The 18025-nt window shown below is 41.1% G+C and overlaps 1 protein-coding gene across 1 annotated transcript; it reads left to right on the forward strand.

Moving 5' to 3' along the window:
• The first annotated feature begins 324 nt into the window (after positions 1 to 324).
• Positions 325 to 12986, forward strand: LOC101552961 (arylacetamide deacetylase-like 2). Its single transcript, XM_012931573.2, has 5 exons — positions 325 to 462; positions 6062 to 6284; positions 10107 to 10176; positions 10446 to 10617; positions 12387 to 12986. Exons 1-5 carry the CDS (start codon positions 325 to 327, stop codon positions 12984 to 12986), a joined length of 1203 nt encoding a protein of 400 aa, XP_012787027.2.
• The last annotated feature ends 5039 nt before the right edge of the window (positions 12987 to 18025 follow it).

The following is an 18025-nucleotide window of genomic DNA, read 5'->3' on the forward strand; positions in this document are numbered from 1 at the left end:
CCTAGTTTATAATGATTCTTCTGGGGTTTAATAAAATACGTTATGCTAGCACTACGAGTGTCACAGAACAAAAGAATATTTAAGCCATTGGACACTCTGCTGATTGTGTTTCAGATGCGGTATGCAATCTCTGAATCAGTAGCTACTTTTACTGTTAATCTTGGAACCGTATTTAGTTCAACGTTGCCCAATGATGATATTATTAGAGAGTCTTCCATATACCTTTGTCCTATTACTCTGGGTGTACATATATATATATACATATACATACACATATAGGGTGATCCATTGTCATCTCTATGCAGTGGCTGTGCAAAGAGCATCATGGCATGCAAAGCTCTGTGCTTTGGGCTGATTTGTATTATCTTTGCTTACTACATTTATGCACCAATGCCAGAGAACATTGAAGAACCTTGGAAAGTGGGGCTCATAGATGCTGATATAAAGACAACTTCATTTGTGGTAAAAACTTTTACAGAATATTGGGCTGTTATAAGCTTATAGTTTGTTTTGTTTCTGGGTCACATATGGTTGGGTTTCCTCCTAACTCTGCTCTCAGGGGCTATCTGGTGTGCTGGTGACCAAACCCATGCCGCATGCAATTGTGCAATTATTCCATCCCTTCAGATATTCTTATATTCTATTTATTGAGTATCTCAAAGAAATGTTTATTTGATTTATTTAATTTTTGTTGGGTAGCCATAGCTGGCAGTGCAGGGCTTTATAACATGACTGGGAAGATATCATATCTGATTTATTGCAATACTATTCACCATAAGAAACATGTGGAAACTACTTGTTGCAGATGAATGTATAAAGAATAGGTCTATACGAAATAGTACAGAGGGTAGGACAAGCGCTACCTTGCATGTGGCTGACCTGGACTCAATCCCAGCACCCACGTGGTTTCCTGAGTCTGCCAGGAATGATTCCTGAGTGCAGAGCCAGGAGTGATCCCTGTGCACCACCAGGTTTGGTCCAAAAAACTAAAAAAGAAATTAATTGGAAAATACATATCACACATATCCATGTATCTATGTCATGTAATAAAATATCATTTATATAAAAATAGAATAAAATCCTACAATTTCTGACATGATGAATATGGTGCTAAGTGAAATAATTGTCATTATATTTTAAAAATCACTGTCACTGTCATCCCATTGTTCATCGATTTGCTTGAGCGGGCACCAATAACGTCTCCATTTTGAGACTCTTTGTTACTATTCTTGGCATATCGAATATGCCACGGGTAGCTCTCCAGGCTCTGCCGTGCAGGCGAGATACACTCGGTAGCTTGCTGGGATCTCCGAGAGGCGTGGAGGAATCAAACCTTGGTCTGCCGCATGCAAGGCAAACGCCCTGCCGCTGTGCTATCACTCCAGCCCATATTTTGATAAAGTAGACGTATAATTATAATGTAAAATAATTATAATTATTATCACTTAATTATGAGATTAAGTATTAATCTCTCACAAAGGAGACGTTACTAGTACCTACTTGAGCAAATCGATGAACAATGGGAGCCGGTGGAGGAACCCAGGTGTGCGGGACCTGGGGCTGAGATCTCCAAGGCTGCTCGGAGCGGGACTGGGCCTCTTCCACCTAGATTCCCCATGTTCCAGTATCTAGAAGTAACACCCAGAGACTGACCCCAGCGCCATGTAATCCCATCAACGGCTAACATCCAGAGACTATAAAACCAAGCTCCCAGAAGCGTGTGGCCGCAATGCTGACCTGCGACATCTAATAGCCTACTTCTCCCTCTTGGAGAACCTGACAAGCTACCGAGAGTCTATTGCCTACTTGGGAGAGCCTGGCAAGCTCCCCGTGGTGTAGTCATATCCAAAATACAGTAACAGAAATATACATCCCTGTCGGAGATCCCAACAAGCTACCGAGAGTATCCCGCCTGCCCGGCAGAGTCTGGCAAGCTACCTGTGGCATATTCGATATGCCAAAAACAGTAACAATAGGTCTCATTACCCTGACCCTGAAAGAGTCTACAATCATTGGGAAAGACGAGTAAGGAGAGGCTGCTAAAATCTCAGGGCTGAGTGTGATAGGGACGTTACTGTTGCCTGCTCGAGTAAATCGACGAACAACGGGGTGACAATGATACAGTGATATTATGAGATATCCAGTCAAAGAAAAAATAAAAATCCATGATCTCAGTTATTTGTGGATCTAAGTCTGATACAAAAGTAGGAAGTGAATGGCAATGCTAGTGTTAGGGGGTGAAGAACAACAACAAGGGGACAAAGCTGAACTTACCAGATTGCACTTATGTCAGAAGAATAAATTTAAAAGGCCAAACTGCGGGGAGAGTTAGTTGCTTGCAGTTATTGTCACACAAAAAGGGAGGATGTCAGTTGGTAGCAATCCTTGACTGCGTATACCAAATTACCATGTAACATGCCTTATATATACATGATTACTATTTAAAAGATAAATTGTATCCCCTAGGGATTGGTGACATTCCTGCAGTCATCTTCTCATTGATTTCTAGCTCCTAGCAAGAGAAGAGAAAGTACTTTCTACAACTTCAGATTGTTTTATGATTTAGTTAGTAAGAAGGATGGGCATTCTGCTGTTGTGTGCAGTTATCCTACACATATCAAGGAGATGAAGCATTTCTTTACATTTTATTACTTTGTTCTACCTTTAAATTTAAAGATTTTTTTCTTTTTAAATTTTCAATCAATTGCCAAGTAACAAGTATTGATGTTATATAATTATGTGTATTATCATTTTCCTTTTCAGTTTCATCTCTTTGCATGTCATTTATTTTGGAATTAACAAGTATGCATTCATTTTACTTTAATATCTTTGACTGGAGCAATAGCATAGAAGATAGGGCATTTGCCTTGCATGAGGCTGGCCCAGATTCAATTCCTTTGTCCCTCTGCGAAAGTCTGGCAAGCTACCGAGAGTATCCCGCTGTCACAGCAGAGCCTGGCAAGCTACCCGTGGCATATTTGAGATGCCAAAAACAGTAACAACAAGTCTCACAATGAAGACTTGTTACTTGTGCCCGCTCGAGCAAATTGATGAACAACGGGACAACAGTGCTATAGTGCTTACTATCTTAGTGGATTCACCACTAGGATCTCACCATTCTACAAGGAAGTGATCATTGATGTAAAGAGAGGGGTGCGGCAGGGTGATACCATTTCACCGAAACTCTTCAGTGCCGCCCTTGAGAACATCATGCGACGACTGGAATGGGAAGGAATGGGAGTGAAGATAGACAGTCGGCAATTACACCACCTCCTCTTCGCTGATGACATCATTCTCATAACACCAAACATTAGCCAAGCTGCGTAAATACTGACCGACTTTGACCGCGAGTGTGGAAATGTTGGATTGCAGCTGAATCTCAACAAGACGATGTTCATGAAAAACAAACTGGTCCCTGAATTTCCATTTGCTCTCAATGGAATGAACATCTCCGAATGCAGCAGCTATGTGTACCTGGGTCAAGACATCAACATGAGGAACGACTTGGTGCCAGAACTGTGCAGGAGGAAGAGAGCAGCGTGGAATGCATTCAAGAGCGTCGAAGAGGTGGTTAAGAGAACAAAGAACCTTTGACTCCGGGCGCATCTTTTCGGTTCCACCATTCTTCCTGCACTAACATATGCCTCAGAAACCTGGGCCCTACGCAAACAGGATGAGAATGCTATTAGGGTATCCCAAAGAGGAATCGAAAGAGCTATGCTGGGAATATCATGTCTCACTCAAGTGAGAGAAGGAATCCGGAGTTCTGACCTCCATCGACGGTCAAAAATCAGGGATGCTGTCTTGTTTGCCAAGGCATCAAAAATCAGATGGGCCAGTCACGTAATGCAATTCAGAGATGACCGTTGGACTAGAGCTGTTACAGACTGGATGCCACGGGACGTCAGAAGACCTCGTGGCCGCCCTCCAACTTGGATGGTCAGATTTCTTCATCAAATCTCTGAATGAACGATTTGAGGCTCTTTCCATTCCTGGAGCGAGCAGGTATCATTGGGCTACACTTGCTCGCGACAGGGACAAATGGAGACATTACTGCCGCCTGCTAGAGCAAATCGAAGGTCAACGGGACTATAAGTGATACAAGTGATCTTAGTCGATTGATTGCTATAATTATGTAAAGTACCCTTACTCATGAATTTTACCCTGGTCTGACATCAACTTTGTCTGATATTATTCAAGACTCTAGAGTTTTCTTTTTAATTATTATTTGCATCCCACCTAACCTGAGAATGGCCTATGTCAAAAACCAACAGAAATACAAGTATAGGTGGGCTGTAGAGAAAAAAGACTCCTCCAGATGTCGTGAGAAAGGAACCCTTCTACACTGCTGGTGGGAATGCTGACTGGTGTAGCCCTTCTGGAAAACAATATGAATGCTTCTGAAAAAATTAGAAATTGAGCTCCCATTTGACCCAGCAATACCCTGAAGAAGCAAAAACGTATAGTCAAAATGACATCTGCACTTATATGTTAATCGTAGCACTGTTTACAAGAGCCAGAATCTGGAAAAAGCCTGAGTGCCCGTGAACAGATGACTGGTTAAAGAAACTCTGGTACATCTATACAATGGAATTCTATGCAGCTGTTAGAAAAAATTAAGTCATGAACTTTGCATATAAGTGGATCAACATGGAAAGTATCACGCTAACTGAAATGAGTCAGAAAGAGAGAGACAAACATAGAAAGATTGCACTCATCTGCGGAATATAAAATGTCACATGTTGGGGAAAAATCATCCCAGATAGAGAAGGGAACATCAAGTAAAATGTGGTTGGAGATCCCGCTCGGGAAGGGAGATGCGTGCTGATAGTAGTCTAGACTGAACACAATGGCCACTCAATACACCTATTGCAAACCACAACACCCAGTTGGAGATAGAGAGAGATCAAAAGGGAATACCCTGCCACAGAGGCAGGTGGGGTGGGGAGGAGATGGGGCTGGGGGGGAGGGATACTGGGTTTATTGGTGGTGGAGAATGGGCACTGGTGGAGGGATGTGTTTGTGAACATTGTATGAGGGAAAAACAAGTTCTAAAATGTGTGAATCTGTATCTATACCCTCATGGTGATTCGCTAATTAAAGAATAAAATAACTTAAAAAAATAAAAACCAAAAAAAGAAAGACCCCTCCAATTCTTTTACAGGGAATGCACATTGGCTCAGTTGTTATGGAAAACAGCACAGATGATTCTCAAAGTACTGTCCTATGATCTAGCAACAATGGTCCTGAATTTGTACTGAAAAACATCAAAAATGTATTCTAAAAAGCTACAAGCTAAATTATGTTCATTGAAGCATTATTTACAATAGCCAAGATAAGGAAAAAGCCCCAGAACAAATAAAAAATAAGTGGATAAAGAAGACATCATATATGGACACAGTTGACTGCTACTCAATTATACATGATGAAAACTTGACTTTTGCAGCAACAGTGAAGGAACTGGGAGGGTCTTAACAAGTGAAATAAGTCAGAAGGAGAAGGACAAGCTCCAGATTACTTCCTTCCGTTTCTCTATGCTTGTCATTTCCTTTGTCTCAATCCCTCTTTCTTCCTCCAGTTCCGTCAATATGTAGCACACAGCGAGATTCCGTCTTTCCTTGTAGATGAAAAGTATTCCTTTGTGTGTGTGCTGAGTCCAGATCATGGCTATTGAAAATAATGTTGTAATGGACATAGGTTGCATATGTGTTTTGAAAAAGACACCCAACTAATTGGGAGGAAGTATTTGTTCATCACACATTAGAAAAAAGGTTAATATCCAGGGTAAATAAAGAGCCTGGTGTTGCAGCCCTGACGAGTGGCCAGTCTTGTGGTTGCCCCACATCTGCTCAGCCCAGTGGTGCATGTGTCAGTGGTGCCACACCCAGTGACACCTGGGATCCATGCAGGACCAGCGATTGAGTCCATTCTTGCCCATGTTACATATGTGCCCAACTACTTGAGTGGTCTCCGTGACCCTATTCTTCCTTTCTGAAAATAGGTTTATCCACGTTTGGTATTGCTCAAAACAAAAGTTTACTATTTGATTTTGCTATGACAGTGTATGTTAACGGAAAATATGGGTCTGATAAGACAAGATCAAGTATTTTCCACATTTGTGAAAGTGGACTACACATCACCAGTGTCAGATTCAAACATCACAGTGACAGACACCACCTTCAGTGGCAGTCCAGTGCGCTTGTACCTGCCCAAGAGGAAGTCGGACAGTAGGAGACCAGTTGTCATCTACATTCATGGCGGTGCCTTTGTCCTGGGAAGTTTCAGTAAGTATTTTTGTATAAGCAAGAGTATGTGTGTATGTGTGTATCATGTCACACATATTTAGAGTCAAATACTTTGTGTATATGTATGTGTATATGAACATGGCAAAACATTTGTTGAAATGACTGTTTTGCTAATGTGTGCATGCATCTTAGCAGAGAAATAGTGTCAGTAGGAGTATGACTATTCTGACATACAGATAGAGTATGACTCTATCTATAAGTCATACATATTTCTTGATGTACTACTTGGCAAATAAAATAACAAAAATATCAGATGAGATTGGTGGTGGGTGTAATGTGGTAACATGTCTTGAAGCAGTGTGAATGTACCCCAAACTAGTGTCTTCACAATAAAAATGGGGGTAAAAAACCTTTATTATCAAATGAAATAATGGTTACAGGGTAACTGAGAAATTCACACAGTAAAGTTAAATTAATTCAAGTAGCTAAGTTTGAATAGGATCGGGATGACTGCTCAGAGAAAGCAAGAAAAATTACAGACCTTGTATGATCAAGGCTCTAACTTGAATCCCCAGAGCTTGAAGGTCCCCTAACACCCCAGTGTAGCATTGGTTACACTACACTCACCCCCATCCCTCCGGCCTGAGCAGAGTAGCACTCATGGCTTGGTCCCAGCACCAGAGGTTCAGGCCACCAGACTCCTGTGCAGCAGGCCTTGGGTTGTGTAAAGGCCCCAAACAATTAAATCATCCAGCAACTGCTCTTAAGAGGAGGTCCTCATCCTGAAGTCTGTGCACCTGCAGCCAGTTCCCCTGCTTTGGCAAGCACACAGAAACTTTCTCTAGTCCTCCCCTGCATACCTCAGACTTCCCCAATGGTCTTGGGAGGGCATAATTGGTGCAGCAGGGAGGGAGCATGCCTTGCACGCCCAGGACCTGAGTTCAACCCCTGACACCACATGCCCCCACTCTCTGCACTGCAGATGGTAGCCACACAGCGCTCTGCTACTGCCACATTGATGATGGTCCCCGAGCATTGATTGATTCTCAGTCATTAAGCCTTTACTTCTATCTACTCACGTTGTGGGAAAATACTGGTTCATTTTTGGATCACACATGGTAGTGTTCATTGCTCGGAAGAGGCCACACCTGGCACTGCGAAGGGACAAAGAGGTACTGGGGGATCAGACCTGGGTCTTCCCCATGCGGAACATGTGCCCTACCCATCTGAACAATCTCCCACCCAAACATACATTTTCATCTTTTGGCAAAGTCTCTACCTTGCTTGGGATTCTGTTTCCTCCTCTGTCATTATTTGGTTTAATGGATATTCTCTTTCATTCTTCTCCCTACAATCTTGTCCTCTCAGATGACTCCTATACATGTTACTTCCACTTCTACCTTGACATCCCTGAGCCCCCAAACCCTCTCTCTACTGCTTCTTCTTTCGCTCTCTCTGTTCAGATGACTTTCAACAGGCTTTAGACTCTGTTTTTCCACTTTGAATAATTCTTTTAACTAGAATTTGAAAATGACCACTCCCTTCTGATAATTGTCTCTTTCCTTGAAATCGATAACTTTTTCTGGACTGACTTGGTTCTCCCCAGAAATTTATTTTCCTACATTTTTGAATTTTTCCTTAAAAGCAAAACAAACACAAGCAACAAAGGTTCTGTCTTCCAAAGTGTTCATATTCCTCAGTATTGTTTTCTTTAGTTTTTGGTACTGCATGAACTTTTATTTAGTGTTGTGAATATTTTAACACTGCTCACACCCATGTTGTTGATCTTGAGCACTGGAACTCAAGCCACAGAAATCACCTAAATATCAGATCAATCTATGCTGCTATTCAGTACACCAGCACTCTTGGATGAACCAAGGATCATTCCAGTTTTACATCACCAAACAGAAAATGTCAGGGGTGCCTTCCAACAGTTTCAGAAAAAGGAAACAGCAGCAAAATCTTGAGCAAAACAAGCGATGAAAAGAAACCCTCTACCATTAAATAGCCATAGGGTCAATTACTCCCGTCCTTAGCTCTCACACTAACAACCAGTCTTGTCCATCTCATATCCTGGGGTCCACCCTTTCTTTCTTTCCACCCTTGAAGAAACTATTTTTTGTTCAGACTCCTATGTTGCTGCTCCTCTACTTGTCTACCACTGTTTCCTTGTAAAGGTCATCCCCACTGTAGGATAACATTGGGTTTGTCCTTTTAGCCTTGTCGCAGGGCACTTACTTTACCTTAACGCAATGTCCTTTCTGTATGGACACAGGAAGACAGTTAATATTATGCTTTGTAACTTGGGAGCTGTATGGATCGGAAAAGGATGGCTCCTCCTTGTGTTTTGCTTCTGTGTGTGCACTGTGCTCTCTTCTGTCTGTCTTTGTCTCTATCTCTGTAGTCTCTCCTCTGGTCTCTTTCAACCTCATTCTGTCTCTGCTTCAGTGTTTTCTCTCCAATTCTGTGTCTTCTCCTGTGTCGTCTCTTCTGCTTCAATCTTGCCTCTGCCCTCTCCTCTCTGTGTCTTCTGTCTGTGTCCTGCTGCCTCTTCTTCTGTCTCTGCTGCCTCCTCTTCTGTCTCTGCTGTCTCCTCTTCCCCTACAGTCTTAGTTTATATAGCAATCACAAAGGGCAGTGACACAAAGGTGGCACAAATTTGTTGACATTAACAAATCAACAAAGAATGGTAAGACCATTTCTCCAGGAGATTAACAAAATCTCATCTAAGGATATTACTCCAGATTACTAGGAGATCCGCTCAAGGGTGGGATCTAAACAAGGGTGTGTTGCTTTCTTCCTTCCTCAGTTTGTAATCCACTTAAATAGTTGTAGTAAATCTACCTCAAATATTTCTAGCAAAGCCATTCTGTATGGGCACAGTAAGAGATTTATCAAACTTAAAGTTTGGTTCTTCCTGAGGACATCTCACTATATAATCCAGACCACAGTCCTCAGGCCAAGTTGATCTTCCTAACCCCAGGAGGGGCCTAGTCTAATTGCTACTTCTGGATCATGACAGCATTTGTCTATGACCATGTTCTCAACTTACTGTTGAGTATTGTGGCGCTTTGGCCTGGCCCATTTTAATGCCAGGGTAGTTCACAGCTTGCCTTGGGTCCATTTTGTCCCTCGTTGGGATCCTGCTTTTGGGGTGCTAGGAAATAAGGGCAACTGAGTTGAGAAAGCAGATGCCCAGGAGTAAATATTATTGGGGTCAATCAGCTCCCAAGTTACAAAGCATAATATTAACTGTCTTCCTGTGTCCATACAGAAAGGTCATTGCTTTAAGGTAAACTAAGTTCCCTGTGGCAAGGCTAAAAGGACAAACTCAATGTTATCTGACACCCCACCTCTGATTCCTAACTTGTGACATGCAACCAGGATTGTGTGTATTATTGATTTTTTTGGCAACATCCACCACCTGTGTACAAATAAGTCCTTGACATGATACCAAATATTGAAGCTTGGGTGCTAATTCCCTCTTGGCTTCCACTTCCTCTTCATGGTCCAAATTCAGTACATTTCACTACATCTGTTCCATGAGTATGAGTATCCCATACATTCTCAGACTATTTTTTGTTGTTGGTGGTGGGGGGTGATGATCCTAGGACTTCTGGTTGTTTTCAGGGAACCACAACGTGTGGTGCCAGCAATCAACGAGGGTCTGCCAGGTGCAAGGCAAATTCAATCAATGACCTTCCCTATCTGACAATATCATCAGATCTTCTGTGAACCCCCACACACTGAAAGGAAAGTGGGAGTATGGGGAGTCCACCAATTAGTAATGCCCTATGTTTCAAAAGTGTAGGTTTTTCCCTACTACTTTCAATATTTGTGTGTCTGTGTTTTAAATTTCAGAGCTGAGCAGCTACGACTTCCTGAACAGATGGATGGCGAACACACTTGATGCTGTTATTGTGGCAGTGGAGTAAGGACCTGGTTTTCCCTAGTAGCTATGATGCTAGTCCTATGGCAGAGGGTTGGTTCCCACAGCAAGCCATCCAGGTCTCATAATATACCTTATATTTCAAAGCAGTAGTTTAGAAAGTAATTAATTCTAAACTTGATTAGAAAAATATTCAAACACAGGCAAAATTGTTCACTGGACTTCTGGAGAGTAGCTTGTGAAATCATACAAGTTCAGTAATGTATGTTTTGCTGTTTACTTCCCTTCTTTTTTCTCCTTTTGTTCTGAAGCTACAGACTATCACCCGAATACCACTTCCCTGTTCCCCTTGAAGACATCATTTCAGCAGTCAAGTTTTTTCTACAGGATGAAATTCTTGAAGCCTCTGGGGTGGATCCCACCAGGATCTGTATTTCGGGGGACAGTAGCGGGGGCACTTTGGCAGCGACAATGACTCATCTGGTATGCTTTCCGTACTGGATATGTTCACAGGATTCACTGCAGATCTAGAACAAAAGAAGTATTGTGTTTGGGTTACAATATTATATGGTCTCACATTTAATCACTTCCTTTTGCATAATGTTACTTTTAGCAGATATTGCTTTAGTGATGCTGTAAGGGCACTATCTTCCTAAAGCACTCTTTTACATAACTTGGTTTCCAGAAACTAGGACAATTTCCAAAACCTACTATTTAATATGATTGAGCATTTGAGTTTTTCGTGGGTCAACTGTAATTTTTTAAGTTTCATATCTTTAAATATTTTTTAATTTAATCAAAGAACTGTGGTTTACAAAGTTACTGAGAGCTGAATATTAGACATAATATTTTCAACTGAAAAGTCTTCCAAGTATGACGGGTTATTGTAATCCATTTTTTAAAAATTTTATTAGAGAATCTATGTGATGTACAGTTACAAACTTATGAACTTTTGTGTTTGCATTTTACTCATACAGTGATTGTTTACCCATCCTTCCACCAGTGCCCATTCTCCTCCACCAATGATCCCAGTATCCCTCTCACCACCCCCATCCAATCCCCCACCACCCCACCCTGCCTCTGTGGTAGGGCATTCCCCTTTGTTCTCTCTCCTTTTGGGTGTTGTAGTTTGCAATAGAGGTACTGAGTGGCCATCATGTTCGGTCTATAGTCTACTTTTAGCTTGCATCTTCCAACCAAATGGGTCCTCCCGACATCCTCTACTTGTTGTTCCCTCCTGTATCTGAGCTGCCTTTTCCCCTAGCATGTGAAGCCGGTTTCCAAGCTGTGGAGCAGACCTCCTAATCCTTATCTCTACAACTCTTGGGTGTTAGTCTCCCACTGGGTTATTTTATATTCAACAGATGAGTGCAATCTTCCTATGTCTGTCCCTCTCTTTCTGACTCATTTCACTTAACATGATACTTTCCATGTAGATCCACTTATATACAAATTTCATGACTTCATCTTTTCTAACAGCTGCATAGCATTCCATTGTGTAGATGTACCAACGTTTCTTTAATCAGTCATCTGTTTTAGGGCACAGATGACCATGTTTGAGACATAGTGACACATTATCCGGTAACACTGAGTCCATATGCCTTGCTCATTTGGAAGTCACTATAATAAGCAAAGAAAAATGGCCTGCATTAAGACCCTTCAGTTTACATACATTACTTTCTACTTCTCATTATACTATTTGCTCCAGAAGAGTAACTAGATATCAGGAATACTTCTGTCGACATGGCCCAGTTTTTCTTTCTGAGCCACACTTGTGAATGTTGATGGACTACTCCCATATCAGTGCTCAAGGCTTGGTCCTGGAGATGCCTAGGTGACTAGGATCAAACCCAGGGTCTGACATGCAAAGCATGTGTTCCAGCCCTTGAGCCACTCCCTCTTGCTCCTAATTCCATATGAATTCAGCTATCATGTGAGTTTGATATTGTATTACCATATTTATCTTTTCTTCTTGGGTAAAAATTTTAGAAAACTTGTTCTGTTCTCTGATAATTACTATTCATCGCCTTGGTGGTCTATGTAAATAAACACACAAGCATGTGCATGTGTGTGTGTGTCATTGTTTCACTGATGACAATGGGATGATTTTAATGCCATCTAAATAGTGTATAAAAATGTGAAAATCATCATGAAGAACACTATCAATTTTATAATAGTTTACATTGTAACTGCTCATATGGTTGAGGCCGTTGATTCCTGTTACTCATTCACCTTTCATTGTTTGTTTTCAGGTACAGAATGATGCTGAATTTAAAAACAAATTTAAGGCACAAGTTTTACTTTACCCAGTCTTACAGATAGTTGACCTTTTGTTGCCATCCTACCAAGAACATCAACACGGTCCAATTCTACCTAGAAAAATGGCTATTGAAATGGGATGCCTGCATATCTCTAAGGACAAAGCTCTTACCCAGGCAATGATATTAAATAACCATATGCCTTTGGAATCAAGACATCTGTTCAAATTGGTGAACTGGAGCACTCTCCTTCCTGAGAATTACAAAAAGAACCATGTATATACTGAACCAGTTCTTAGCTCTAACTCTTCATATCCACAGCTTTTGAATTCTTCACTATCACCCTTGTTAGCCAGTGACTCTCAGCTACAGAATGTACCATTGACGTATGTCCTTACCTGTGAACATGACATCCTACGAGATGATGGACTTATGTACATCACATGTCTTCGAAACCTTGGACTTAATGTCTCTCATGACCACATAGAGGATGGAGTCCATGGAGCACTATCATTCACAAGATTTCCATTTTATTTACGCTTGGGAATGAGGATGAAAGATAAATACATTAGGTGGTTAAAAGAAAACCTATAAAAAGTACATGAAACTTGCCTGTCATGTCATTAGTACTATAATTGCAGAGGTTATATTTTGGCACTTCTGGGCAAAAGCAATAAAACAATGATATTAGTTTTATGAAACCTGTTTATATCAGAAATTTGAGGTAACCCTAAGTTCAAATCAGATGAAACATTAGTTAATCTTCTTAATCTTAAATAATGCTAATGTTACTTTATTATTTCTACTCGGTGTGGTATGTTCTTCTCAACAAGCTCTAAAAATGTGCCAGTCATTGTAAAATACAAAAAGTAAGGCTGATTTTAGACAAAACAGGCATAAAATCTTCCAGACAATGATATGTGTGGGAGTAGTAGGAAGAAGGAATGTTAGAGGCAAGAAAGTACAATCAATAATATTTATTTACTTAATGCAAAATCTGCTTTAAAATATAACACTATAATTCCTTACTTATAGAAGGGAAAAAACATATACCGTACATCCTCAAAACCTTAAAATTGTCTGTAACTCAAAAGTTTAGAAATCTCAATACTGACATTAAAAGAGACCATTTTGTTGATTTCTATGTACTGCTTATTAATCCAAGTTCTCCAGCCAGCTGTACAAGGCTGTCAAGATTTTCTATTGCTTTTCATTTCTGCGTGAAATTTAAATGAATGACATGAACTATGTACCTCTCCAGCATACAAAGCTAGCAGGTATTTAAGTTGGTTGTCTTCTGGCCCCTGGACTCCTCTCTGAAGCTGCCCCACTCTCTCCCCTCTAAAGCAGTCAGGGGCTATAGGCATTTGCACCTGAAATGCATTTCCCTTAGGGGATGGCTCGAGCATTGTCTAAATTTCCGAGCTCCTTGGGATACTGCTCTTTGAATGTGGTTATTTGGTGGTCTTTCCTGAGGCTAAGTTAACTTGGTGCTGAAAGTATCTAAGTATCTCTTGTGAATTTGGTCATGAAGCTAATGCCAAATATAGTGTTCTGTTTTGTTGCTTCAATGTTTTAATCACCTCACTACTATATCTGTTCACACTCCTTTCAGTGCTTATCACCATCTTATACTTTCTGACACTGAAACATTGAGTTGTTGCTTAAGCTCAGATAGTATTAACTATGGGAAAGGAGTGATGGTACAGTGGACAGGGCATTTGCCTTATATGTGGCTGACCTGGGTTCAATTCCCAGCATCCCTGACATATCCCAGAAGTAATTCCTGAATGCAAAGCTGGGAGTAACCCCTGAGCTTCACTGGGTGTGATCCCCCCACCACAAAAGAAAGTATTGACGATTGTTTTTTCTTTCAATTGACCTATCACGGGTATGATGCTATAACATGCAACAACAACCTAGTTATATAAGTGTGAGAAAATGACAAAGCAATATTACCTTAGTGCAGAACTCATACAAAATTTGTATGCTGAATTAACCATGAATTATTTATCTTGGCTGTATAGCAGCATAAACTCAAGATTTGTTTTATAAACATCATCTACAGGAAAAGGCTTTAGGATAATCCAGAAATCATGCATATATTGCTTATTATCAAAACTTTTGAAGGGTGTAGAATAAGACTTAAAAATTCTTAGAAATCACTGTATAAAGGTCATTTCTTTATAGATCATATTTATTATACATAAGTGAGCATTTGTGTGCAATACAAAGTATAGAGTTTTCGGTTTTAGGACTAGGTAAATCTTTCTGAAATTTTATCACTGTCACTATCATTGTCATTCTGTTACTCATCGATTTGCTCAAGTGGGCATTAGTAACATCTCCATTGTGAGACTTGTTGCTACTGTTTGGGGCATATTGAATACACCACAAGTACCTTAACAGACTCTGCAAATTTTATAGGAAAAATTTTATGGGCGAAATTTTATAGGAAAAATAAATGTTTAAGGTACTCAAAAGTCATCTCTAAAATGGTGAGAATGGAAAAACTCTGAGAAATCCAACACAATACAAAAGAACTAAACATATTATAAAAGCTATGTTCTTCTCCAACCAGTGAAATATAAGCATGTCTATATTTCATGTTTATAAACAAATGGCTTGTCTAAATTCATTTATGGATATGTATTGCTATCAGTTTTATAACACAGTGTTTGGTAATGTCTTTGCTGGTGCCTACAGAAAACCAGAGAGAATCCATCTTTGGAAGGGCACGCTGTTGCTGGTATGTCTGAGACAGTTGTAAATTAAATCTTCCTCTCCCTTCAGTGAAGCCCCAGAACATGTACCCGAGAACTAGCTCAAGACTACATTCTTTATATCGTGGAGATGTAATGATTTTACTCACTGATTTTACTAATTCTCAGTTTGACAGAAACAGGTAGATTTAGCACAACGATGGCTCTGGTTCTGGGGTATGAAGGCAGAACATTGTAGGTGTCTGGTGTTCTGGGTGCTGGGTGGGAAAGTGGACCTCCCACCTCCAGGGAGACCTGTGAGGGGCTGTGAGATCACATGCTTTTTCTTACCACAAGCACAGCAGCTCTTCACACATGACAGCATGCAGACCCAGAAATGGACACTAATTTCTGGGTGTGCTGATGGTGAGGTCAGTCCCTACAACTGCCCCAGAGACACTGGTGGCATCATTTCTCAGCAGGATGTCAGAGCTGCAAACTCTGTCTTATGGTCAGTATATTTGTCCGTGGACTTTTCCCACACACCTGCATCAGACTTTACGGTGATGTCCTGCTTCTGAATAGTGGTCATCTGAATTACCCAGGATGACGCCAAACAGCTTCCAACGTCTTGAAGCAATATGTAAATAAGACAAAGAGATGTGGCACCATTGCTATGACAAATCTGAGATGACACAGACTCTTGCTAATGACCAATCCCCTTAGATGAAGAATACAAGCTGAATAGTAAATAATTAAAATGAGAGTATTTTCTTTGGTTTGGTTACATATTAACAGTTAACAGTTGTTGGGTAACAAAATTTTAGAGCCATTTAATTTTTCTGCATGATAAAGTCACATTATAAACTAAGTATTGGCTCAGCCTAAGAGTAGAAAACAGAAGCAGTGAAACAGACTAGAGAACACAGAATGCTATTGTATATATAAGTGGTTAAAGGTATTCTGTAGGTTCAATTACATTCCTATGCAGAATAGAAAGAAGAACCCAATTTTATGTAAAGTTAAAATTATTTCTATAATTAATAAATATAGGAATGACAAATCAAAATAAAAAAGATTTTCTGGTTTTGGGGCCAGGACCAGTGGCACTCAGAACTTACTCCTGGCTCTGTGCTAAGGGGTCACTCCTGATGGGGTTTGAAAGGCCATAAGCAGTGCCAGAGACCAAGTCTGAATCAAAGCAAGTGCTTATCCCCTGTACAATCACTTTGACTCAAAGATCACTTGTATCACTGGTCATCCTGTTGATCCTCGATTTGCTCGAGAGGAGGCCAGTAATGTTTCCATTTGTCCCTGTCACGTGCTAGTGTAGCCCAATGATATCAGCTCATTACAGGAACAGGAAAAGCCTTAAATCGTTCATTCAGGGTTTTGACGAAGAAGTCTGACCATCTTGTACTTGGACGACCATGCGGTCATTTGACGTCCCGTGGAATCCAGTCGGTAACAGCTCTAGTCCAGCGGTCGTCTCTGAATCGCATTACATGTCCGGCACATCTTGGCAAATGAGACAGTGTCCCTGATTCTTGACCATCAATGGACGTCAGAACTCCGGATTCCTTCTCTCACTTGAGTGAAACCTGATACTCCTAGCATAGCTCTTTCAATTCCTGACTCAAAGATATTTTATTTCTGGATTCGGGACCACACATGGTGGTGTTTGGGGCTTGCTCATGTCTCTGCACACAGGGGACTGTACAGGGTAGTGGAGATCAAACACAGGTCGGCTGCATGCAAGACAAGCACCCTACCCTCTGAACTCTCTCCAGCCCAGATATTTTATTTGTACATAAAAAAATAGGACCGAAGACACAGTACATGGTTTACTGCACTTATCTTGAATGCAACAGACCTGAGTTTGGTCCCAGGCACTTCAGGGCATATGCCCAGCTCCCCTGCTCCAAAATAAATAAAGCACTGCAAAGTGCTTTACAAGCTAGCTATCTCTCAGATCTGCACCAGAGTGGGAGCCAGGTAGTGATTTCTATTGGCCACACCTGGAAGGTCACTTCTGGTGATGCTCAGGCACTCAACCCAGGGCTCCCGTATGTAAAGCCTCCAATCCCTTGTCCCTGTTGAGTTCAATTGACATCTTCCAAAGACTTTGCAATGGAAAAGAATCCTTAAGGGAAATTTTCTCCCTCCAAGCTTTTTTTGGAAGGGACTGTCATGGGGTGTCCACAGAGAGCTGTTGTGCCCACGTGCTTCAAAGCAGCACTTCCATGAAGACAGTGATGAAGGGTGGGATCTGAGTGAGGGGAGGGAAGAGAGGATCACCACTCAGCACAGGGCTTTGCTGCTGTGGGCATTGGCAGAGGGAGGGCACCAGGAATCAAGACAACAAACATGGCAGCTGTGGCAATTGCAACCACCTTCACCCTTTTTCTGTGCCCCTTACTCCTCTCTGATTTTGCTTCTAGTATCTTTTGAAGTATGACAGCTTTGCAGTTTCCATGAAGAAACCAGTGCTATTGACTATTTAAAAAACAACAACAACAACAAAGTGCTGCGCATTTCATTTCATTTCCCAGTTCTGCCTGCTATTTGCTGTAACTTGGTATGTGAAAAGACTGAATGAGGGGTTCAGCATACTTAGTAGAACAAGTAGAATCTACTGGTTCATCTTGGGATCAGGAGTGCCTGTTTCTTCCATCACCCTGAGCAGAATGTGGTGGAAACTTCTGCTCACAAGGTTCATATAATTTGTGTGGGTTTTTTCCTTACACAACTGAGGGGAGCACAGTTGTGTAAGGAGTGAACTACATTCTTGTTTTAATAAACCATATTGGGTCATGCAGAAATAATCTTGGGAACAGGGAAGAAAATCTATGATAACAGCTTTCACACCAACAGATTCTTACCCGGTACAAGACACCAAAGCCTTCCTATCCTAGTGAACACCTATTACTC

The sequence above is a fragment of the Sorex araneus genome, chromosome 2 (genome assembly GCF_027595985.1).
Source record: "Sorex araneus isolate mSorAra2 chromosome 2, mSorAra2.pri, whole genome shotgun sequence".
NCBI lineage: Eukaryota > Metazoa > Chordata > Mammalia > Eulipotyphla > Soricidae > Sorex > Sorex araneus.

Bases quoted from the DNA above. Each gene is read 5' to 3' on its own strand.
- LOC101552961 (XM_012931573.2), top strand. From the start codon at position 325: ATGGCATGCAAAGCTCTGTGCTTTGGGCTGATTTGTATTATCTTTGCT. The intron at 463-6,061 runs GTAAAAACTTTT...TTGCTATGACAG, and splicing joins TAAAGACAACTTCATTTGTG to TGTATGTTAACGGAAAATAT. The intron at 10,618-12,386 runs GTATGCTTTCCG...GTTTGTTTTCAG, and splicing joins CAGCGACAATGACTCATCTG to GTACAGAATGATGCTGAATT.